This window comes from Labeo rohita, chromosome 24 (assembly GCF_022985175.1).
Source record: "Labeo rohita strain BAU-BD-2019 chromosome 24, IGBB_LRoh.1.0, whole genome shotgun sequence".
In the NCBI taxonomy this organism is placed as follows: domain Eukaryota; kingdom Metazoa; phylum Chordata; class Actinopteri; order Cypriniformes; family Cyprinidae; genus Labeo; species Labeo rohita.
In genome coordinates, this window is record NC_066892.1 from 1,645,039 (window position 1) to 1,665,546 (window position 20,508).

Below are 20,508 nucleotides of genomic sequence, written 5' to 3' on the forward strand. Positions count from 1 at the left end.
GTAGGAAGGTGAAAGTAAAGCAACAATCAGTGAGTTTTTGATGCAATGATAAACAGTACAATCTTCAGCTGAATATGCACAACATTCATGTGGCGACTCCTCATGAACCTGCACGTTTCATCGTACATCAAGTTTATTATCTTTAAAAGATTTGTTGAGATGCTAAGAAGCAGATAAATAGTAATTGGCCTGTTTACATGATCATCTGATGAGGCCTTTTGGTCTAAATGGTCAGAAAAAAACAGCAAAAATGAGCAGGGTCCAGGTGCAACAAACACTAAGACAACCTTTAGTTATAATTGTAAGGTTTTTCTTAATTAAAGTGGTATGTTGCAACCAGCTGCAGACTTTGTGGTGACACACCAAATAAACAAGTTACTATTAAATGACTGGTGCATTGATGTCAGTCCTGACAACAGTTCTCATTAACTTCAGTCTGAAAGCTAAATTAGGACTGGCAGCTACGATCCCTCATTTCTTTCCACTCAGTAATGTTTGCTGTTCATTACGTCCATCTCAAACCTCTCTCTCCTCTCTGATAATGGTGATTTTGGAGATTTCCCAGCGGATGATTGTGCATAAAGCTCCGAGATCGGCCCGTCAGAGATTACGGCTCACCAGTGTCTTCATGTGCACTAATCTATCACATTTATTCAACATGATGCTACTGGGCAAATAAAATAAATAAAGTGAACAACCACGCACACGAACAATCTGTGCACAATTATTATTTTAATCAACAGAAGGAAATTACATGTTCTCGATAAAAATGTAGGGTGCATCAGTAAAACAATTTTTTATGGCCAAATAAGCTCATACAATCATGCTCAAAAACGTAAATATATAGGGCCAGTTGCATAAAAAAGTTAAGACTAGTCTTAAAAGTTAGTCAGCCAGATTTTTTCTAAGTCATAAAATGTATTTATTTTTTTTAATTAAGTTACATAAAAATGTAGATTTGTCTAAGTTTAATCTAAAGAATAAGATATAGAGGCTAAGTTTATGCAACTGCCCCATAGCATTTTTTTTGTTTTGAAAAAAAGAAAAGAAAAATCAAACCAAGTTTGACTTGCAGAAGTTTTACAAAACAATACTATTTCAGTCTTTCTAAGTCTTTCTTCTCTTTGTTTCTTGAAAACAAACAAACAATACAATTATTTATTATTAAATAACTAATCATTTATTTAAAATGATTAATTTACATGTATAATAAATGCATAAATGTATAATAAAAACAAAAGCATAAAGAAAAAATAATACAAACCCTGCTATTATGCTTTAAATATTAAGGGAAAAATAATAAACAAACATTATTAGCTGAAATTTACATGGTCACATCCCTAGATACATTGTTTTTTTCATACATATATATACACATAAACATATCACTTAAATTGCTAATACATTTCACAAACAAGAAACACATTTAATGAAATTTAAAATTACACATTAATATAAATGTGTATTTTCTTGTAAAACATATTTTAAATGATCTTTGCTTCATTTACAAGTTTTTGTAATTTTTTTTTTTTTTGGAAAAAGTGAATTTAGGCAAAGGTTTTGATCATTTCTAATGCTGGCTAATACTCATTGGTGTAATGAGCTGTATATTTGTTGGTCGTCAGAAAAACACCACTCCTCTATCCCTTTACTAATGCATCATTCATGAGACACTCCCTAGCTCCACCCATAATGCCATGGAAACAAAGAACCACACCAACAGCTGAAGATGAAGCTATATAAAACCGCAAAGAAATGCAAGAAACAGTCACATGAACATCTATTAGGACACTAAAAACTCTTCGGCTCACCAAGCCTGCATTTATTTGATCATAAATCTGGTAAAAACTGTAATATTGTGAAAAAGTATTTCAATTTAAAAGAACCATTTGTTATTTGAATATATTGTAAACTGTACTTTATTTTTTTGATGCAAAGCTGAATTTTCAGCATCATTACTCCAGGCTTCGGTGTCACACGTTCCTACTTATACACACATACACATAAGTCTCATTAGATCTATATAGGCATTAGACAGCAAGACAGAAGAATGACCCACACAGTTTACATAACGACACGCCAGCGGATCAATCGCTCCAATTACTGACACACCAACAGCCATTGATTCGGTCACTCTCTCTGAATCCGTCAGGAAGAGTGGGGGTGGTTTTGTGACTCAGCAATCCTTACAGACACACACACACACGTCCTCAGGCTGTTTTATTTACATCTTCACTGGAGCAGAGGTCTCTCAGAAGACTCCCCTATCAAATCACTGAACAACGATCTCTTCCTTGTAACCAATCTGACACACACAAAAGAAGCTACAATCTACAACTGTATCTCATGTCCAAAAAAATCCCTTCTACTTTCACTTCCTCATGGACGTTACGAGTGTGACAGTTTATGAGCTATATCAGTGTGTAGATGATAAAACCTAACGCTGAACTACCCTTGAATCACACAAGGAAACTTTAGTAGAAGCAATAAACCAGCAAAACTGGATGAGTCCAGTTAGCTGACCTAATAACCAGGTTAGATGGAATTTGAGCAAAAATAGTCAAACAAATCATTCATAAACAATGCAAATGCATTCATAAAGCTCACCTGTGAGGTGTAACTCAATATTGGCTGATCTCCTGACTCATTTACATGACAAACAGCGTGTGCTCGGTTACATGACAGAAACAAACAGGCAAAACATTACTATGAGGTGCCATTAGTTAATGCACTGACTATGATAAATAATGAATATGTTTCTTATAAACACACAGCAAGATGTTAATTGATAGACTGGAGTGGTGTGCATTACTTGTGGATTATTGTGACGTTTTTATCAGCTGTTTGAGAGACGGCACCCATTCACTACAGAGAATCCATTTCTCTACATCTGATGAAGAAAAACTCATCTACATGTAAAATTTACAAATAAGATGCCTGAAACATCTGTATGTCGTAATGTAAAAAACAATGAAGTATCAAAGTATAATAGTGCTTGTAAAAATCACAGGTCAATGCTAAATGCAAATGCTACTAAGCATACTAATCATGCAAAACTAGAATAGCAAAATAAACACCTTTACGAAAGGAAGGAAATGCTCTTCCTGTATCTTAAATACCTGTCATGTGTTAAATCAAACTCTGTATGCAAGCACAAATTAATCTGTCACTAGGCAGAAGACAAATTAGACTTACGTAATATGGAAAGATATTTTCTCAGTTCAAAAAAAAAACTTTTAATAATGACTTCTCAACATCTTTCTAAAACTCTGAACATTATGACAAAGCACAAAGACTATAGATGCATTCAAAGATAAATGCTTTTAATAGTACTACAAAACTCATTACTGAAAAAGTTTAAATGGACATCTAAATGTGTTGCAGGTCAGTAATTTATAAAGCATGAAACTGATCTGAATGAACGACAAGGAGAGCAACACTGATAAATCAAAGCAATAACAGTAAATGTTTTTGGCACAAACTGCATGCCATACTCAGGCCCGTAGCCGGGGGGGTTCGGGTGGTTCGAACGACCCACCCCATCCAGCCGAAGGTCCAGAATTTATGTACGTTTTTTTTTTTAATAAACAAGTGTTCTTTTAAATAACAACGCACTTTTAAAGCCATAAAAAAAGTATTAAATGCCTTAATTGGTATAAGAAAAGTCTTAATTATCATTTCAATAGGTCTTAAATTTTGGGACGGAAAGACAAAAATTGCGTTATGGATTAAATGTGCTAGTCGTTCGAAATTATTTCGAACGAGTTCGCACGTTATCCGCTACAGAGCACAGTTCAAACAGCAGCGGAGTGCCAGCTTAGCAGATGCGTTTACTCGCGAGCACTAAACAGCGCTGTGAGATCCAGAGTGAAGTGCTTGAATTCGGTGAAGAGCACAATGACATGGCGATTTAAACAAATGAAACAGCGCTGACTAACAGGAGAAACACTGTGCACAACGATAATCAGAATCATTTAATATAATGGATTATTTTTACTGTAACACTGACTGCACTATGGCATTGCGGCAGAACTGCAGGACATATCGAACTGTGTTATATTATTATGTAGACGTATTAAATCTATTAAAGGAGTAATGGAATATAATTACAGTATTTTGTGATTAATAGCGTTTGTGCATTTATACTAAGACCACTGTTTTCATACAAATACCTAGAAGCCATGTAGTTCATTTTTATACCATGGTATTGAGGTGAATAATTATTTTTAATAATTTCATCATATAAAAAATAAGGTTGTTATAATTTTTACAGATGTTACCGTTTTTGATAATGAACATTATCTGAGCTGTAAATCAGGATATTAGTTTAATATATTACTAGACATCTTGCTTATTCTGTATTAATTCTATTTCTACAGGTCTTTAAAAAAGTAACAAAAAGCCTTAAATTTGATTTTAAAAAACCCTGCATAAAACTCCTTCTTTGATATTTGTATTTTGAAAAGGAGGAAAGACTGCATAGGGCTCAGAGGTTGAAAGGGGCCCAGAATGGAGGCTTAGAAAACTCAGTGGAAGGGTGTAGCATGGGTCAAGGAAGAACACAGTATATTCTGACCAGGAGCGGTTCTAAAACTTTTTTTTCAGACTGTCATCAACATTTTTGTTTGTTCAATTTGCACAATGAACATGGGTTGGATCTCTTACTTTTGAGTTCTTAAAGTGCACCAAATGAATGAATTTCACTTTAAAATGTATAAAAATGTTCTGGGGGCATGGTCCCCCCTAGAGGCACACACGTCCACCCACCATTTATATATGTGTCAGTATACAGGATCTATTACTTTATTGCATCAAAAATGTCATTCGTTCCATTAACTAACTTATTGCTTTATAGGTATTTGTGTATATTTACTGAACAAGGTGATATCTTGGTAAGCAGTCTGACAACATTGTAGTAAATATTTTTGGTAAATCAAAGAAGTCATGCTTATTAAGATACCAGCAGACATGATAATACAGCACAAACTGGTGCATGAGTTGTCACCAAAATGAAGTATTTGAACCTCATAGTTAAATACAAATTGGGTGGGAAAAAGGTCCACTTTTTGGAAATAAAAAAAGAACCCCCCCTTCCGCTAGGCTGGCTACGGGCCTGATACTAATATGGAGAGCATAAGACTGAATATGTGAGCAAGTATAAATGCAGGATGGCTGGTTGTGTGTGTGTGTGTGTCCTGTAATCCGTTGATGCTTGTGTCACATCTAAATCCTAAGCAGGACGGATCATATACGATCCAGTTCAAAAACACAACAAACTCCACCTTCAAAGACGAAATTTTATGACAAACTGATTGACAGAAAGCAGTTCTCATCTCTGATGCATTTGCTGCTGTGAAATCCATAGAAACTTACTTAGCTAAAAAAATACATATGGATTGTCCACTGATCATCCAAGACTGTCAGCAAAATCTACTAAAAACTGAATTATTAAAATAGACCTGGTCAATATATTAATATATATGAGTGATGTCACCACTGACAGGCCACACATACACAATCAAGGACAACTTTACTAACTAATACACACCCTAGTAACATGCAGACTCAAAAACAACAGTTTTATACTCGAACTGATCTGAAATCAGCAGCAGCTCTGACAGACCAACGGTAACACCATCTTAATCAATCAATCTGATCTGATTTCTGCCAAATCAACGATTTTAACACGCTTACACAAGTTTCACAAGTGGGTTGGCCTGTCAAATGAGCTGCTTAGAAACACAAACACAGACAGACAAAGACAGACAGACGGATAAATAAATTAACAGACAGTTCAGTCACTTGAAGAGTGTCACTGACCCGCGCAGCCCGCTTGCGCAAACCGCCCTCAGCGCGCACACTTTCCCGCGTCACTCTTTCTACGCATCAACTTCATCATTAAGTCGAGTTAACAGACTTTAACAAGTTTATTCTCACCGTTTCCGTTGATTTCAGAGAGTTTTCCGCGCGTGTGTCGGTGTCGCGGCCTCACGCTGATCCGCCCTGCGCTCTTCACTGACCGCACACACACGTCACCGCCCTCAGACGCTCTCAGCCAATCGCAGGCCAGAAACGGTAGACGGACAGCCGTGTCCTCCAATCGCGCCGCGAACGGAGCGTCTCTGCGTCTGATGCCGTTTGTCCAACTGGCGCACTTTTGATAGACAAGCGGCGGGTGCAATCAGTGAGTTTGACTCCTTATACGGGCCAATGGCGAGCCAATGAAAGTGAATAAAATAAAATCTTACTTTCACACCACTGAAAGTTGTTTAAAAACAATATAATTATTTTGTTTCTGTTCAGTAATTTATCTGTTGCAAATGCATAATCGATTTAAAAATATAAAAATATAATATAATATAATATAATATAATATAATATAATATAATATAGTTGAAATATTAAATTCATACAAATCTGGCTTTGTGTATGTGAAATATTAATTTTAAAATTATGAAACGTATCACATTTTTATTTTTACTCACATACTCTGTAATAATGATTGCATAATTAAACAAAAAAAAAAATCACTGCTGAAATTTTTCTAATGGTTGAATGTCGCCATCTAGTGCTCAAGTCAAACTTGAAAGAATATCAAGACTCGTTCATGTTTGAGCTGGTTGATTCAAGCTAGTGGCCTAATGTGAATCTCTAGAAATAAATATGGTATATGGTTAACATTAGAGCAGAATCCACTTGATTATTTATACAAATAAAACACACACACACACACACTGCACCTGACTGTTTTACATATGTATTTTAATAACTGCAGATCAGTAACATGGTAACATTTTACAATGATATTTCGAGTCAAGTCAAGTCAAGTCAAGTCAAGCTTATTGTCATTCTGCTACATGTGTGGACATATAGTAGAACGAGATGTTGTGTCTCACAGGACCACAGTGCTACATACTAGTTAAACACGAATAAGAAAAGCAATTACAGACTTACACAACGGTTAACCATTTGACTATACATATACTGTAAATACTATAACTATAATAAATAGTTGACTAGACATACAAGACTGAGACAACAAGAACTTTACATAAGTACTGTACATGATGTTTTACAAAAGAGACATTTGTACATGAAATTGTGCAAAAGAGATATTTTGTGCATTAAATTGTGCAGAAGAGACATTTTGAGGGAAGCAGCGCATAGTGCAATGCACAAATAAACATATATAATCCGATTGAGTCTTTGTAGCAGCAAGTGTTTATAGAAAGTGTCTAATGTACATAAGTGTGTTACTACAAGTGGTTTGTATAGCCCACTCACCTGTGTGTAACACACTCAGAATTGCACTTTGAAAGATTGTCATCAGTTTTAATAATTTGGGGGAGGAGGCTGAGGTTTTCATGGTTTCAGAGGGGGACAGGGAGATTGGCGTTAAGGGCTCTCACAGCCTGGGGGAAGAAGCTGTTGAGGAATCTGACAGAGCGAGCTTTGATACTCTGGTACCTTCTACCTGATGGCAGGAGCTGGAAGAGTTTGTGGGAGGGATGGGTGGGGTCCTTCATGATGCTGGAGGCCTTGCTGGAGCATCGTGCAAGGAAAATGTTCAGGATGGAGGGGAGAGGGGCACCGATGATCTTTGCAGCTGTGTTCACTGTCCGCTGTAGGGCCTTGCGGTCAGCAGCACTGCAGTTCCCGTACCAGACAGTGATGCAGCTGGTCAGCACACTCTCAATGGTGCCCCTGTAGACTTGCCCTTTTCAGCCAGCGAAGAAAGTGGAGGCGCTGTTGGCCCTTCTTGTTGAGCAACGTGACGTTGGTGGTCCAGGTGAGATCCTCTGTAAACTTTTGGTAAACTAACAAGTTTATTGGTAAACTAACATTTATTAGTTAACATTAATTAATGCAATAACCAATATTAACTAACAATGAGCAATACATTCGTTGATTTATTTATTCATCCATGTTAATGTTAATTATTAAAGTATAACTGTTCATTGTTAGCTTGGGTCTATTAATTATTGTTGACAGATACAACTGTCAATTGGATTTGAAAAATGTTTTATTAAATGTTGATATGAATATCTGAGAATTAAAAAAATTACAGGTATTTTTTATTGTTAGTTTGTGCTAACAAATGTAGTTTAATAACTAATGGTAGATGTTACCATAACAAGCAAAACTAAATATAATATACTGCATATATTTTCCTTTAACATTGTTTGTACAGATACTGTAAAATGAAATTACAGAACTTTTAAGGACTTTTCAAACACTACTTTATTCATTTTCAAGGACTTCAAACAGAGATCTCACTCATCAAACAATGTCTTATCTTTTAAATAGTAAAAAGATAAACAGTAAAATAAAAAATATACTAATAAAATTTGACCAACTTAAGAACAAAAAGAAAAATAAAGCACAAAACAATTAAAATGTACTGTTATTCTGACAAGAACAGGTGTGATACCAGCTTAAAATATAGATTATATTTAATTGTTTACATTAAAAACAAGAGTGCAGGTTTGATTTTAGCATTGGTGGGGACATAATGACATATCAAAATTTAGTAGTGTGTGCATATTGGTATGGACGTGTCATACCGTCTCTACTAAATTCTACACCCTTAAAATCATAACAAGCGATGTCAGACTTTGAAAACTATAGTTCTCTCTTTAAATATGGAGAGGTCAAGCAACAGACGAGTTCATCCAAATTTCACAAAAAGCTTATGGACTAGAATTATACTATATAGAATTATAGAAAACTTACGTCAGAAACTTAAGTGAGTTGCTGTTTTTGTCACTGTTGTGAGGAAGATTCATTCACTTGTTTACCACTGAACCACACAGAGACAGTTTGATCAAATTTATGTTCATCTGATCTTATTTTGTAAGTGACTTTTCTTCCAGTTTCAAAGATGTTTTATTTGGATTATTTGACTACTTGAAAAGGAAAATATAACTTAACTAATTTCCTTGTTTCCTGATAAAAAAAAATTTCCACATACATAGACAAAACTTTTTTGTTTTGTTCTTACATCTGTACTGCATGGCTTGATCTTTTCTACTGTTTAATAAAAAAAATCGCAATCCGCGCTGCAACTTCCCGATCTGAATAATGATTCGCGAACCATTGTTTCAGATCGGAGCGCCATGTCCCAGTCCCTGAATCAAATGATTCAAATGATTCATGTCGCGATTTGAAGTCCAAATCTGAATCGAATGAATCGCGATACACAATCTAAATCAAATGATTCACGATTCGCGATTTGATGTCCCATTCTGCGTCCCAATGTGCATACTATCCACCTTAAATTCCAGTGTTGGGGAGTAATTAGTTACATGCAACAGAATTACGTAATTTAATTACAAAATAAATATAACTGTAATTAGTTACAGTTACTGAGAAAAATTGTGTAATTAAATTACAGTTACTTTTGAAAAATGCCAGTGATTACAAAGGGGCTTATATCTGAATTTTTTCACACACCCACCCCCACTTACAGATTCAATTGACTTAAATTGCATTGACTGCTCTAAAATGAGACACCAATGTTTCAGGAGTTTAGGACACAGAATAGGACACGTGCTTATTCGATAACTGTTTTATTTCCTATTTGGGTTTATGCATAAACTTTATTTTTTAAGATTGTTTTTTCCAAGGCATTGTTAGATGCTAGTGTTTTCTGTCATAACTATGCAAACATTTGATTTCAAACCCAGTACCATAGCTATTAAACTATTTCTTGTTATGATTTCAAATCTGTATTTAACCTCGCAAAGACCTCAAAGTAAATAAGAGCTGTTAAGTCTGAATTTGGGGCGTTGGTGCCAATAGCCTCGTGGTTAGCGCGCCGACATATAGTGCAACTTCGATTGAGGCCCTTAAGGCCCTTTGCCGATCCCGCTCCCCTCTCTCCTCCCAGCTCTTTCCTGTCATCTCTCTACTGTCCTATCACAATAAAAGGCATAAAAAGCTTTAAAAAAAAAAAAAGTTAAAAAAAAAAGTCTGAATTTGTGGTGGCTGTGCTTTAAATTAAATTATTAAACGGGTCTGTGGAATGCTTGATTCTGATTGGTCAGTCATGACATTCCAAGGTATGTTATTCCCTGATAACAACTGGAAAAAAATAACTCAGACTCATTTGGGGCGACTTAAGTGTATCCCTAAAATGTCTGTTTGCCGTTTGCTAGCAACTGATTTCTTCATGGAAGCTTTGCATTCAAATATTTCAACTCAGATCAGTGTTTCATGTCTAATTATTTTGACACAAAACATCTAAATAATCTATCAAGCATCTGTGTAATAAGTGGGATAATGTACATCCAGCCAGTTGTTATCGCAAAATAAAGATGTATATTATCCCCTGCTTATTATAATAATTCAAATGATAAAGGATTTTGAAAGTCTGACAGTAATCAGTGTTGAGTGCTACTGTAAGGTTAACTCTGTCTGGTTTAAATGTTTCAAAATGATTAACAGTTGAAAAATATTAGAAATTTAGAAAAGTAATCAAAAAGTAATTAAAAGTAATAAGTTACATTATTTTGATAAAGTAATTGAAAAGTTACACTACTTATTACATTTTAAAAAGAGTAACTTGTAATCTGTAACCTATTACATTTCCAAAGTAACCTTCCCAACACTGTTAAATTCTATGTGATGCTAGTAAATTTCAATACTATTTAGGGCAGATAGGGTGGATAGTATGCACACTGGGACACAAATGATTCGCGATAAGCGATCCAAAGTAGCGATCTAAATCAGATAATTCACGATTCGCGATTTGAAGTTCCGATCTGAATCAAATGATTCGCGATCCGAAGTCCCGATTTAAATTAAATGATTCATGTCGCGATTTGAAGTCCAAATCTGAATCAAATGAATCGCGATACACAATCTAAATTAAATGACTCACGATTCGCGATTTGAAGTCTCGACCTGAATCAAATGATTCGCGATACGTAAATCATTTGATCTAAATCAAATGATTCACGATCCGCGATTTGAAGTTCCGATCTGCGTCCCAATGTGCATACCGTCCACCTTAAATTCTATGTGATGCTAGTAAATTTCAATACTATTTAGGGCAGATAGTATGCACATTGGGATGCAGGGCTGATCTAAATCAAATGATTCGTGATATACGATCCGAAGTCCCGATCTAAATCAGATAATTCACAATGCGCAATTTGAAGTTCCGATCGGAATCAAATGATTCGCAACACGCGATCCGAAATCCCGATTTAAATCAAACGATTCACGATTCGCGATCTGAAGTCCTGATCTGAATCAAATGGTTCACGATTCGCGATTTGAAATCCTGATTTAAATCAAACGATTCGCGATTCGCAATATAAAGCGCCGATATGTATCAAATGATTTACCATTTGGCGACCTGAAGTCCCGATCTGAATCAAATGATTTACACTTCGCGATTTGAAATCCTGATTTAAATCAAACGATTTACGATTCGCGATTTAAAGTCCCGATATGTATCAAATGAATTACCATTCGCGATCTGTAGTCCCGATCTGAATCAAATGATTCTCAATACACAATCCGAAATGTCGATCTAAATCAAATGATTCACGATTTGAAATGCTGATTTAAATCAAACGATTCACGATTTAAAGCCCCGATCTGTATCAAATGATTCGCCATTCGCGATCTGAAGTCCCGATCTGAATCAAATGCCCCGATCTGTAAATCAAATGATTCGCCATTTAAAATGCTGCGATTCTGAAGTCCCGATCTGTATCAAATGATTCACCATTCGCGATCTAAAGTCCCGATCTGAATCAAATGATTCGCAAATCTCCAAAATCTCTATCAAAATCAAATGATTTACGATTTGCGATGTGAAGTCCCGATCTGAATCAAATGATTTGCATACTGAGGTGAGGTAACCGGTTTACTGCTAATTATTGAAACACTCCATTAACATGACGAGCTGGAGCTTAAAATACATGTTAGATGGAAACATTGTAGCTTAATTTACTATATTTGAAATAGTTTAGATTTCCTATTGACAGTTCAAAAATCTCATACCAATGTTACATTTATCAGTATATTTTAATAAATGCTTGAGAAATTATTGTATTTAATTTTATTAGTATATTATGCCATTATGTGGAAAATTAATTCTAGCTGGTGAAGTGGATTTGTAGTTTTACATCTCAAACACAAAAAATCAGGTGAAGAGGTGCATGTTACTACCACTAATCGTAATAATCACCTGCATCATCAGAATCAAATTATTGATTAATGTGCATAAAATTTTCCCCAGGAAAAAAATAAATGAAATGTTTCATAATGGAAAAAAAGAGAAAAACACAGTAACTTCAGTTGTTTTGAAAGAAGTTTATTGAAATAAATATTTTTAAACTTTATAAAGTCAACCGTTTATAATGCTAGCACACAATCAAGACTTTCTGAAGTCTGTCCGATCTCATCAGCTCGTTTCAACACGATTCCAGACCTCAGTAACATAACAGCAGTGTTCAGTGTCACATGTCCATCCTTCCACACGCTGGAAGAACATGAAATGACTCTCGGTGAACTGGAAGTACAGTGCTTCAGTCGACACATTCTGTCAAAGAGCCGCAGCCTCTCGCCGCTGAAGATTCGCAGTGCAGCATGCAGATAAAATGTGCACAAGTTAAATCTGTCTTTGTTATTACCTTTATATATATATATTATATATAATAACTGATATACTTACATCATTATTAACAGAGATATTCACATGTTCATTTAAAAAAAGAACGAAAAAGGTCAAACATATTTAGTTTTCCTCTACAGTTTTCTTTTTTTCATTTTCTGCATTTCAAAGCATGCCAAGGAAATGCGATTCTGCATAGTGTCGGCTATAGGGATGCCAAGAATTCATTTCTTTACAAGACTTTCGTATGTACAGCAAAACTGGGAAGGAGAAAAATAGCAATCCAGTGTAAACGAAGTACCAAAATAAATTAAAACCCAAAAGATTGAAAAATATGTACATACAACATGTCCTTCACGATTCGAAACTGACGCACTGGTAAAGCCTGTTTAATCGTCGCATGGATTTGGTGTGTGTTTGGCCGGTTTTATGTGATTTGTGTCTAAAGTTGACGGCGTAAGTGCCCTTGGCTTCAAATCCCTGTAAATAGACGTAAAAAGAGCAGAGATCCTCCTCTTTAGGAGAGAGACGGTGTAAAGTGCACAGCGGTACACCGAACGTCGAGAGAAACACACGTTACACACACAAAACCCATTCAGCCGGACAGATCGTCATCCAAACGTGTCAGAAACATCCACGGAACAGTGATGTGGAGATTAATCACAGGATGAAACACAGTACTGTTGTTATGTAACCTCCATTAATTACTGTCTGAGCATTAGGACAATGAAGCCGAATTTCTGCGCTCACAGTCAGCTGACACAGATTAAGAGCAATCCTTGATTACAAACAAACAAACCAGCAAACCGACGAAAAATAAATGTTTCATTTCTCCACCTGCGAGCAACACAACTTTACAAACAAATACTACAGCCATGTGAGGGTGAATCTCACAAAAAATCCTAATATATATAGGATCATAAGATCACGTATCAGGTATTTTTTTCTCTAAGTTTATGATTTTCATTGTCAATATTTATACACTAAAACAGTATTTGTTGGCTTTAATTTATAATGAAGTTTATAAATAATAATTATTACAGATTAATATTTAAAGAATTTTTTTTTAATTAGTTTTGAAACTCAGTATAGAAAAGGCACAAGAACTTCCATAATGGAAAAAACAAACAAACAAGTTTTTTATTTGTCAAGGCAGTTTTTCCCCCTCAATTAATTAATTAATTAATTAATTAATTAATTAATTAATTCTCTTAATTTATTTTTTTACTGATTTTCAAAGCTAATTCCATTTAAATTTCTAAATATTTAATATGACTTTAATTTATGGTGAGGTTTAAAAATAATAATAATTATTACTGATTAATATTTAAAGAAAAAAATAAAATTAATTTAGTTTTGAAATTCAGTATTTAAAAAAATTGAAAAAAAAAAAAAGTCACAAAAAACTTCCATAATGGAAAACAAAACAAAACAAACAAACAAACAAACAAACAAAAAGAACAAAACCAAACCCCACGATCCTATGAAATACACATTAGTATTTTTACTCTCAATTTTCTCATTTATTTCTACTGAGTTTCAAAACTAATTACATTTAAATTTCTAAATATTTATACACTAAAGCAGTATTTGTTGGCTTTAATTTATGATGAGGTTTAAAAATAATAATTATTATTACTGATTGATATTTAAAGAAAAAATTTATAAAATTAGTTTTGAAACTCAGTATAAAAAAAATTGAAAAAAATTGTCACAAAAAAACTTCCAAATTGGAAAACAATAAACAAACAAACAAAAACAAAACTTGATCCTATGAAATACACATCAGTATCATAAAATCAGTTTTCATCTGTTTTTTCCCCTCAATTTTCTCTTAATTTATTTTTACTGAGTTTCAGAACTGAGTTTCAAAATTACATATAAATTTCTGAATATTTATACACTAAAACCGCCTTTGTTGGCTTTAACTTATGATGAGGTTTTAAAAAAATATATTATTATTACTGATTAATATTTAAAGAAAAAAAATATTTAATTCGTTTTGAAACTTCCATAATGGAAAAACAAAACAAAACAAACTAACAACTAAAAAACAAAACAAAAAAATGATTCTATGATTTTTACACACATCAACATCATAAAACCAGTTATCAGTTTCTCCCCCTCAATTTTCTCTTATTTTATTTTTTTACTGAGTTTCAAAACTAATTACATTTAAATGTATTACACTAAAATAGCATTTGTTGGCCTTAATTTATGATTGTTTAAACAAAATAATGATGTTTAATGATTATTATTTATAATATTCTCAAAGAGAATAATCATTAAGAATAACAAGAACTATAAAAATGGATTTTCTTGTCTTTATGCCAATATTATATCTTTTTTCTCTTTGCTTTTTATAAATAGGTACAATTTGACCTGGATGTTATTGTGAGATTCACCCGTATATGGTGACGAAAAGACTCTTATACACAGACACTAATATAATAATAATAACAATAAAAAGAAGAACAAATATGACGTAGATAAACATGTGCAAACTCCTGCACTAATCAAAGTCAAAGTGAATGTTGTTATTTACTGCAGTAGTGTTGAACAGCTCTTTCACACTGACTCAGACACACGTTTGATCAGACGTGCTGAAATCGACCGTCCTCACGTTCAGTTTACCAGTTAAATTCAAATTAGATCGAATATTTGGTTTCAACAAAACATAAATCACAATTAAAAACCTCTAATTTCAAGCCTAGAGGCAGAATGATACAATCGCGGTCATGATCGATGCACAACACGTTCTCATGCTAATAATCTTCCTTCCTCAAGAATGCTTATATTAAATATTATAGTCATTTAAATATAATAATGGTAAAGTCTGATATAAAATAAATGGCTAAATATTAAAGTGTTTATTATCGCATGCTTAAGAGCTTATGTAAAGTTTCTTTTCCTCATTGGTCCACACGTCAACGGAAAACCAAACCAAAACGTTTGTTTTTAATTCATCTTGGAGTTCGAGAGCTCATAACTGTACCAAATAATAATTGATAATCACATGACTGTGGCTGCAGGCCGTAAACGCCACAGACGAAGAGGAAAAACCAAACAAAAAAAACATTTGGTCCGACCCAATCTTCAATATTTGGTTTCGTTCGTGGTTTAAAGGATTCGGTATTGCTAAAGCTAATGTGTTCTAACTATAAAAATCACGCCACGTTAAAACAAAACGAACGGAAGCCAAGCGGGACGTGGCGCGCGTTCGATTCGTTGCATATTGTTCATCCAGTGTCAAACACATGATATGCTTCATCAGTAATGGCATAGCTTTAATCACCCGCCAATCACCCAGTCCAGCCAATCCAGTGTGCTTGGGCGGGGCCCCTAGGCTCCGCCTTCTTCGTCGACGCACAGAAAATGAAGGCAATGACAGGACAGACAGACAGAACACATCAGGTTATTATTATTAGAATGATTTTCTTCTGTTAGGCCAGCTAACACTAACGAGTTCAGTCAGTTTTGGAAGCGCGGCAGACGTGAAGATAAAGATCGAGAGAGTCTGGAAAAATTCAGTGCAAGACATAATGGCTACTTGAAATTGGTAATAATCATCATTATTCGTTTACGGATATCCGATACTGGACGGCAGCAGTAAAGACCAGTAAAACCGCCTCCAGTGAATCTCCGAACCCTCCGCAGTGCAAAACCAGAACCAGAAGCCAGAAAAGAGAGCTGGTTCATCGGGTTTGTTGTCCTCTGGTCTGGTGGTGGTCTCTCTAGCTCCCGGGGTCTGAGCCGTGTTTCTGTGGCGTCTGTGAGCTCAGCGACGTGTGCGGCTCCTGTAGCGAGAAGCGGCGGTGAACGTCCAGGTCGGGCACAAGCTCAAGTCGGGCTCCGAGGCTGGAGAACCCCGCGCGAGGAGCGACGCTGACCGCTGTATGGAGCTCCGCGGCGCTGCTGAGAAACTCGCAGGACTGGAGAAGAAAACAGAGCAGAGTGTTACTCGTGTTAGTACCAGAACTATTTTACTATTATTTGTTAACTATTATTACACTACTATTATTTGCTCTGACAAAATTTTAATTTGCATCAAAGATTATAAAAAACAAAAAATATTATATATAAATATTATAGAAATGCAAAAAAAATAAAAATAAAAAATAAAATAATAATAATAATAATAGTTTAATTCTACAAAAATAGTTGAATAGCTTTGCTAATATTACTGAAAATAAATATAGCACCATATTTCTAGATATTGCACACTCACACACCAGTATAAAAGTGATGCTGTATAGAAATGCAAAAATAAATAAATAAATAATTAAATTAATGTAATAAAATACCTAAAACTAAAAGAAGTTAAACAAATTATATATATAATATTATATATATATATATATACAAAAATGAGATGACACAGAGAGTACAGAAATGCCTATATATATATATATATATATATATGTACACATATTTAATAAAATGAAATGTTTAAATTAACATAATAAAATACCCATAATATAAAATTGCCCTTTATTAGGCAGTATAGTACAAATGCAAAAAGTGTAGTAATAAAAAAAATGACTGAAAATGTAATATAAAATTATATATATATATATATAATATAAAGCATAGAAACATTTATTTTAATATAATGTTTAATTACTTTAAACTAATGTACTAAATTACCTAAAACTAAAAAAGAGTGAATGAATGAATAAATATATATATATATATATTAAAAATTAAACTGTAAAAAAATAAAATAAAACTGAGTAGTGAACTGTTACATAATAGAAATTATTCTCATTTTAATCATTTAAATTTTTTATTGTATACACCATAAACATATATATGTTATACAAAGAGTTATGTTATAATTTAATATAAATTATATACACAATAAAATGCAATAAGACTAGCATATAGTCTTATAAATGAATATAGCTAGTAAACTGTTTAGAAGAAAAATAATGGTCCATTATTATTTTTACTCTAATATGCTAAGTATTCTCTAAAATGACAGTCCTAAAAGAATCAAGTGTGATGTAGTAGCAGTAACTAAACTCTTTGCTCTTCATCACGTGTACCTGTGAGAGGGAGGCCAGTGTTTTGGACTCCATCGGCGTGACGGGCTGCACGAGTATCTCGGGGAACATGGACGCCTGCGGCGGGGAGGAAACGCTGCTGTAAGAAGGAGGAACCAGCATCATCTGCCTCTGCAGGAGCTGCATGATCGCGCCGATATCCGTCGACATGCGACTCTCCAGTCTGTCATTCAGAAAATAGTTAAATTAGTTTACATTTGCAATGCAATTCATTTCTATACTCATAGGTGGTGCTGTTGGGCTGTTAATGCAACTACATTCAATGTGTTTCAGAATTTAGTTTTAGTGAGAGGGTTCATTCAGACAGCAGGTGGATTTGACACAGGTGGTCTGACTGCGGTAAGCTGTGAGACCTGTTGAGCTGTTTCTGCAGGAGCTCCAGTCTGCTCTCCATCTGGCTGCGCTGCTGCCGGCTGATGCTGCGCAGGGGGGTGCTGGGATGCGGCGAGGGCGACGGGAGATTGCAGCGGGGCAGCTCCTGATACTGCCTCCCCCGACTGTCACCCCAAAAACTGAAGATATTAGACACACCTGAGAATGCACCTGAGAAAGACACACACACAAACACACACACATTACTTACACATACAGTATGATTTATAACATTTATCTTTCTAAATACTCGTTTAAATAATATTAATATTAATTCATATTATTACTATATAATTTTTTGATGATTGTAACACTTATTTATTTATTTATTCATTAATTCATTAGTATTATTTTCTATATTTATTTATTATTTTATATTAATATTATTTATATTAATTAATTATATTTTAGTTTATACCCTCATTTTTGTCTGTTAACATTATTTATTTATTAATTGATATTACATCATTCATTTATTCATTCAGTATATTTTTATTTAGATTATAAATATATTACATTTACATTTTATTTTATTTTCCACTATCACTGTCTTACTGATATACATTCTATTCTATGATTATATTATATTATATTATATTATATTATATTGTTGGGTAATATTCATAATTTATTAAATATTTAATAAATTATTTGTCAAAAATGATCCCCATTGCAAACAACTTGACCAAGTCACTCTTGCAAAATATTATATTAATATTTATTATTAATAATATTTAAATTAAACTTTCTCTTGTCACTACATTTGCACTATAAATTACTATATAATATTTATTTTCAAATGCTTTGGCAATACAAATGTAAAATTGTAATTAATGTAAAATATAATATAAAATGAAACAAAATGTAGCAATCTAAAGTTGTAGTAAGTGGTGATCACATCTCAAATAAAATAAAATAAAATAATGGTTGTTATTATTAAATAATGTGTTTTTATAAAATGCAAATAAAAATATATTTAAAAAATATATTTAATAATATTATAATATGTTAACAGTTTTTTTTTTTTTTACATATTATAACATTAAAAATATTATGATTTTTATATAAAATTCTATGTTATTTTTAGATATTTTATAAAACTAAATATTATAAAATTTAAATTCTGAATATTTACAATATTAATATCATTATTATTTGGTCTTTTTTATATTATATAATACATCTATGAGTTTACTGTTGGGATTCTGTCACCTGATAGGGCGTTGCATGTGTTTCCTGTTTTTGGATCGCCCTCTCCTTCAGTCACATCCATGAGTGTTGTGGGAGGGGTGGGGCATGTGTGCACAGGCTCCTCCCCCTCATCGCCACTGGAGTGGGAGGAGATAGAATTGCGAGGCCCCTCCCACCCCGGTTTGAGTTCGTTCTTGTTACTGGCTGCTTGTTTTCTGCCTCTCCGGACGGGTTTCTGATTCTTCTTGATCTCTCCTGCATCGGCATCATCTGGAGAATCAAACACGGGATGAATATTCATCAACGGCACAAGCAAAACAGCTCCACTGTCTGCAAATATCATCTGTTTCTGAATGTTAAATGATGGAAACTCCAATAATAAATCCAGATTGAAGATGAATTATGAGGAAAACCTTTTTCTGTCCGTCGTCGGAACGAAAGCTTTCTCCTCCGCAGTTTGTTGAAGCCGACGCAGTCTGAATCATCGCTGCTGGGAGATCCGGGAATCATGTTGGTCTGTAAGAGAACATGTAGAAAGCACACCTTGATGAATTCTGTGTTTTTGCTCCATTCAATAGAAGATTTCCACAGTAAGCGTGACTCACGTCTCTGAGGTTGAAGGTGATCTCCAGGTTGCTCCAGAAGTGGTCTGAGAACTCCGGGTACATGTCTAGCACCTCCAGCACGTCATCTCTGTGGATCTTATGGAGGTCGCAGTATGTCAGCGCTCTCACGTCTGCGTTGGATTTCCCAGGTCGTGCGTACAGGTTGATGGGCTCCCCGAATATATCGTTCTTCCCTAGGAATTACACAACACACATCCATAAACAATCAGACTGAGATCTATACATTTATGCTTACTTTTCTGAGCAGAAGGAAGATTATTGTTTACATTTTGGTCCAATTGTAGCTGGAACCATTTCTAGCAAATGTAAACACTCTGTAACTCCATTTGATTAACAATTTTTTATCCCATAATATTTTACTTCTGCATCACAGTGAAGACAGAATTTAGCTTGTCTTTAATGCACCTACAGTTTTATTTATCTATGTTTGTGCATTTTAATACTTTTACATTATGCATATTTTTTTATTTATAGATTATGTATATATTTTTATATTTATTATTTAATTTTATATTTTATAAAATATAATAGAATATATTATATATTTTATTTTATACCTCCTTTTTGTCTGTTTACATTATTTATTTATTCATTGACATTACATTCATTCAACTGTGATTTATTT

The 20,508-nt window shown here is 34.0% G+C and overlaps 2 protein-coding genes across 10 annotated transcripts in view; both read right to left on the minus strand.

Annotated features, from left to right (window-relative positions):
- The window catches only part of LOC127155534 (microtubule-associated protein 4), a 78,398-nt gene extending 72,319 nt beyond the window's left edge, over positions 1 to 6,079 (minus strand). For all 8 annotated transcript variants that reach the window (XM_051097799.1, XM_051097806.1, XM_051097803.1 and 5 more), the window contains exon 1: positions 5,938 to 6,079. The gene's annotated coding sequence lies outside the window, so the exon portion shown is untranslated. The remainder of the gene's footprint in view (positions 1 to 5,937) is intronic.
- A 7,143-nt stretch (positions 6,080 to 13,222) lies between these two features.
- kcnh2b (potassium voltage-gated channel, subfamily H (eag-related), member 2b) overlaps positions 13,223 to 20,508 on the minus strand; it is a 184,923-nt gene continuing 177,637 nt past the window's right edge. For both annotated transcript variants that reach the window (XM_051097644.1, XM_051097645.1), the window contains 6 exons: positions 19,863 to 20,056; positions 19,671 to 19,773; positions 19,279 to 19,527; positions 18,048 to 18,237; positions 17,677 to 17,857; positions 13,223 to 16,560 (listed from right to left, as the gene is read on the minus strand). In XM_051097644.1, the coding sequence (XP_050953601.1) occupies positions 16,363 to 16,560; positions 17,677 to 17,857; positions 18,048 to 18,237; positions 19,279 to 19,527; positions 19,671 to 19,773; positions 19,863 to 20,056 (1,115 nt within the window). In that variant the 3' untranslated portion in view covers positions 13,223 to 16,362. The remainder of the gene's footprint in view (positions 16,561 to 17,676; positions 17,858 to 18,047; positions 18,238 to 19,278; positions 19,528 to 19,670; positions 19,774 to 19,862; positions 20,057 to 20,508) is intronic.